The sequence below is a fragment of the Triticum urartu genome, unplaced genomic scaffold, assembly GCF_003073215.2.
Source record: "Triticum urartu cultivar G1812 unplaced genomic scaffold, Tu2.1 TuUngrouped_contig_5755, whole genome shotgun sequence".
NCBI classification, from domain to species: Eukaryota; Viridiplantae; Streptophyta; class Magnoliopsida; order Poales; family Poaceae; genus Triticum; species Triticum urartu.
In genome coordinates, this window is record NW_024116456.1 from 1 (window position 1) to 5410 (window position 5410).

General features: G+C 49.0%; 1 protein-coding gene across 1 annotated transcript; it reads right to left on the bottom strand.

The window, feature by feature from the left end:
• Positions 1-18: 18 nt before the first annotated feature.
• On the bottom strand, positions 19-552 carry LOC125529663 (the record flags this gene model as incomplete). Its single annotated transcript, XM_048694084.1, is given in 1 exon segment — positions 19-552. A coding segment is annotated over 1 exon segment (435 nt), but the record flags the coding sequence as incomplete, so codon positions are not given.
• Between the last annotated feature and the right edge of the window lie 4858 nt (positions 553-5410).

The window sequence follows — 5410 nt, forward strand, 5'->3', positions numbered from 1 at the left end:
CCCGCCTCGGCGCTGGGCCCTGGCAGCGGACGCGAGCCTCCCGGTGTCGCCCCTGCGCAACGCCGCGCGGGACTCGGTGACGGCGTGCCTGAGTGACAGGAGGCACTCCTGGAAGCCCTGGTGCGCGTCGGCGAGGAGGAGGAATGCGTCGAGGAGGCAGTCGGCGGCGTTGCTGGCAGGGCACCGAAGCGCGGCCCCGGACTCCGGGAGGAGGAGGAGGTCGGCGAGGGAGGAGTGGAGCGCCTGGATGGCGGCGAGGCCGGACGGGAGAGAGGAGGAAGGGCCCTGCTGGGTCCAGGAACGGAGGGCGGCGATGTGGGCGTGGAGGTTGGCGAGGAGCGGGTGGGAGGAGGTGGCGCCGGGGAGGCTGACGGAGCGGACGTGGCGGGGCTTGGAGAAGGACCTCGCCGGCGCGAGAGGGGAAGAGATGGACCGACCGAAGTTGAGAGCCATTCTAGCTCTTGCTGTTGCTTCTTCTTGAGCTTCTTGTTGTTGCTGCTGCTAGACGTACGTGTGAGATGAGATGAGATGTGGTGTGATGGAGGAGACGATCGATGTTGTATATATGCAGAGGGTAGGAGGCATCAGGCAGCCAAGCATGGCAGCTTGGAAAGCGGTGGTTACACGTGTGGGTGCGCGGCAGAAGCACGAGGAGGAGGAGGCTCGCCGCGTTAGTCAAAACTCAAGGCAACGGCGGCGATGGATGGTATGTTGTGTGCCTTAGCTCGCTGTCATGTTGGGGAGCGATGCACGCACGCACGCCCGGTCAAGATGCATCACTGCTGGCGCCTCCACCGACGGACATATGATTGGAGTAGCCAACACATTAAGGGCCAGCCATCCAATTTTTAAATCATTTAAACATCTGAGTAGCTCTCGGCAAAAAAGACAAATTCGGGTTCTATAAAAATGTTTACTGTTCATGCACTGTTCTGACCTGATTTGTCTTTTTTGCCAAGAGCTTTTCAGATGTCCAAATGATTTGAAAATTGGAGCGGATCTCACGCACTAAATTTTCTATCATGCAATATGTTTTTTAGATTTTTTTAAAGTTTTTGTAATTTTTTTCTGACCGGATGCAGATGAGCCTAGGCACCGAAACACTCTCATAATACTTCATGAAGGGAGTACTAGATTTTCTTTCAACTACTTAAAAATAAATAGTGTCTCTTTTTCTGCCGGACAGAACTCTGTCAACCGTTTTTTCCTCTCCCACCTTGTCCTCCATCTAGTTTTTCGTCCAGCTGGTTTTTTCCATCATGTCATATTTGACTGCACCTTCTAAACACATCGCTCAATCAAAATAATTTACTTACCTTTTGCAGCATTACATAAACTCCATCTTAATTAACTTGCTTTTTTTTTCTAATAATGCGGGATTACATCATTTGATTGCACATCACATTTCACCGCACCATCACATACGCCGCTCATTCATATTAATTTACTTGTCATGCATGACCCATGCTACCAAATTATTGAAATAAAAAATATTTGACAGCCATGGCGACGCACAGACACGTTCCTAGTACAATGTAAAATTTCTCTAAAACAACTAAAAACTACTCTAAAACCTACTCCTCCCCATCTGAGGTGAGGTCGATGACACCCGCAACGGAGCCGCCGGCCTCGTCGTCATTGGCTGCTGGCGCATCCCCACATGAACCGCCGTTGTGTGTCTTTTTGGCATCGTCATCGTGCTGATCCTTCTCGTCCTTGTCCTTGTTCTCGAGCTTCTTGAAGAATCAAGTGCGCCATGTGTCGTTGATGCGGAGCTGACGGCGCTCGATCACTGTCCACCGTGCGGGCGCTCCATAGATGGATAGACCACCCGATTCACGTCGACGAGTTCAAGGTCCGCGAGGAGCAATGCATTGGTAGCGACGTCCGCTTGCTCCGCCTCCAATTGAGCCATGGCCGCGCGGTGCTCGTCCAGTAGCGCAAGGCAGACTTGCTCCTCTGACTCGGGCATGGAGATTTGGCCGTTTGGCCCGCTGGCCATGGCATGATGGACTATCACCTCCTCCTCCTGGACCACCGCCAACGCCATAGGGTCGCCTCCTCCTCCTCCATCTACTCCTCTTTCTAGCTCGGGTCCAAAGGGCTCAGAGGTTAGTCCACCACAATGCAGGCCTCGCAACTGGCATCCGTGGCGTGGACCTCTGCCGTGATTTTAGCGTGGCGCTCTGGCATCAACATCTTATACCATATGATCTTGGAGCGGACCATGGCGACGGCGATTGTCAAGAATTTGGATGTGGATGGGTGGCGATGGCCTTGATGACGTAGACAAATGGAAATGAGGAAAATGTGATGCAAGCAAGGATTGGGGGGGGGGGGGGCCCCCGGTCGGCCTTTAATAGCCAGGTAGGCTCCTCGGTTGGCTCGCCGGCTGCCCGGCCATGAACACGGTAGGCGGAGTACCAAAGCTTCAATGTGGGAAGTAGCCGGTGAGACAGGATGCAACGAGGGTTCTAGAGCTAGCCTATTTTGGGTGGGATCGTGTCGTCGGAGACCAAAATGGTGGATGCCCGAACTTCCCAAAATCGCCCCTCGATTTGCGACCGGCCAAATAAGAATTTTCAGACGTCCAGACCGGTCGAGCCTAAATTAAAGGGTCGTGTTGGAGCCCTAAAACCGTCTGGTACAGACATACAGGCATATAGGCTAACTCACTGCGCATTATGCAGTACACACAGCAGAGCACGGACGGACCACAACGATCTACTGTTGGATGGACGGCTGACCAGGTGATCGTCAACTATGTGCCAATCGTGCTGTGGCGCGTTTCGCCTTCTAGATCGATCCGCCAGGACAGCAAGGATTGCACATGCGGGCACCATTATCTTGGTGTAGTAGCTACTACTAACCGGACACGCGGCTGGTAAGACCACTGAGATGGATGGATGATTGGATGACACCTCGCAACAGTCGGATCCGGGCGTGCGTTTGATTTTGTCCCTTTCTGAGTTGCAAGTTGGGAGACATGAGATATTCCATACGCCGTCGTCGTTTACATTGCCTGCAGCAGCCTTCAGCTCTTTTATACACGCAGGGCGTGCGCATGGTAGCTAGAGAAGCTGCAAGATTCGACATGAACATCATGGATAGCTTCTTCCATGGTCTATCCACATGATTGTATTGATTGGCTTGAAGCTGCCGATCATAATGCATGCTGCACACGAATGGGTTGTCGTCGTCTTCCAATATAATTCTTATCCAAGTACGTACCTGCCGTCTGGTAGCAGCTACCTAAGCCTCATCAGCTGGTTTGTGCACGCATGCGCCAACTTTTGTTTAATGTTTAATTATAACAACTATTTCGATCACACTGATTTTAATTAGCTACGTACAACTGCTTCCGAGAGGTTACCCGTGCAGCTGAATGATTGATTAATCGAAGGAAATGCGCGGGTATTGGCCAATATAGCCGCATGCTTTGCTTCCTAGTGATTGTGAACTAGTCGTGCTTGTTTGGTAAGCACTTACCATGGTTCGGTGATCATTTTTTTTGGATCACCCATGGCAGAGATCCCCACCCATACATACATAGGAAAATTTTGGTCCCTGCCACAAATAATTTCATATATTCAATGATTTTTACTTAAACTGCACGGGTTTGGTATGTGCCATCACAGTTTGCGAACAAATTTGTTAGACGCCCCTGCAATTGGAATCCATTACTTTTGTTATAGTTGTATCGAATATTGTGTACAAGGTAGGTTACATTTGGACTCTGAGTGGTATTGTGTTTAGATAGGATATGGAGTCGTGTCCTACGAGGACACGTGTATCCTAGGCCTCTCATATATAGCGGGGGTAGACACATGATGTAACCTATGTCAACATAATAGCACCGGAACGCAGGGGAAGCCGGCGGCATGTGCCGGTGTCCAGGGCGACCGGTTGCGGTATTGTAGCGGTATCATGGGGAGGAGCGCCCATAGTCAGGCCCCCGGGTATGTAGCCATATCGGTGAACCTCGTTAACAAATCTCGGTGTCATGCGGCAGTGGTCGACGGCGGAGGTGGCTTGCAGGTGCACACGAGGTGTTTGTATAAATGCCAAAGAGAGGAAGATAGAAGGAAGAAGAGGGTTGACGTATGGGCCCCATTTATAATAACGGTCAAAGTTAAACGATCAACCTAACTTGTGGGCCCATCCTATCAGAAAGGCGTTTAGAAGAGGCGAATCGGGCACTTTCCCGACATGGTAGTTTTTAGTCACAGATTGGCAAAGAAGTGGTAGTTTTCGGCACAAATTTATAAAGTGGTAGTTTCTGAGCACGTTTTCATGAAATGTGGTAGTTTTTGGTTAAATACTCTGATTCGATGACACCCCTGCAACAATCGGATCCGGGCGTGCATTTGGTTTTGTCCCTCTTTGAGTTGCAAGTTGGGAGACATGAGAGATTCCATATATGGACAAATTTACCAATGTGGCCGACTTAGAGCGGAATGCCTCTTCAGCGCCAAACATGCCAGGTTGCGCAACAGCGCACAAGGCGTAGCCTGCATGGGCCCGGCCCAGTAAATTGGTCGCTCAGTTCCCGTCGTGCTCGATCGCTGCCACTCGATTGGTGTTTAACCAACCATTTTTTCACTAAATTTACAAACTTGGTAAATCATAAAATGTTCACATATTGATAATGTTTTATAAATACTCATGAATTCTTTAAAAATAGCTCTTGAATTTGAAAAAATCATTGAATTTTGAAAAAACTTCTTGAATTTCTAAAAAGTTCCTGAACTCGATCTTTTTCATGGATTTGAACATGTTCAAGAATTTAGAAAATGTTCACAAATTTCAATTTTTTTCAAAATTTTGAGAACACGAATTTAAAAAAGTGTTCATGAATTTAAAAAAGTTCACAGTTTTGAATTTTTTTGCTATTTAAATAATAAATAAAAGCCGGTTTACCATCAGATTAAAAGCAGGAAAAGAAAAACAAAACGGGGAGGAGGAAGATTCTAGAATGTTCCCAAAATTGGAAATATCCACCCAGTCTCTTCCGTTGCATGGTTCCGGTCGGAAGCACCGATCCGTTGTGTGCGCGGGTTACGAGTAAGGAACCGTTTGGCCCATTTTCGTAAATAGGAAATGCCAACCAAGAGTACAAACCTTCAAAGGAATGATGAGTAATGTTGATGACATTCGTTACGTCGGCCCACATCGTTACATCTCTGGTTCCGAGGATGACTCCGCATGGACTTGTTGGCACCATTTGATTGGTTAACCAACGGTGCATCCATTGTTTCGTAAGTACAGAAAACAACATATGATCCAAGTCAGGGCATCTGGGAGTCTTTGGTGAAGACGACGTAGGAGCTGCTTGCATCGCTGGCGGGCGCTATGCCAGGTATGGATGTCGCGGCACTGTCGGTAACTGCTCCATCGGATAACGATGATG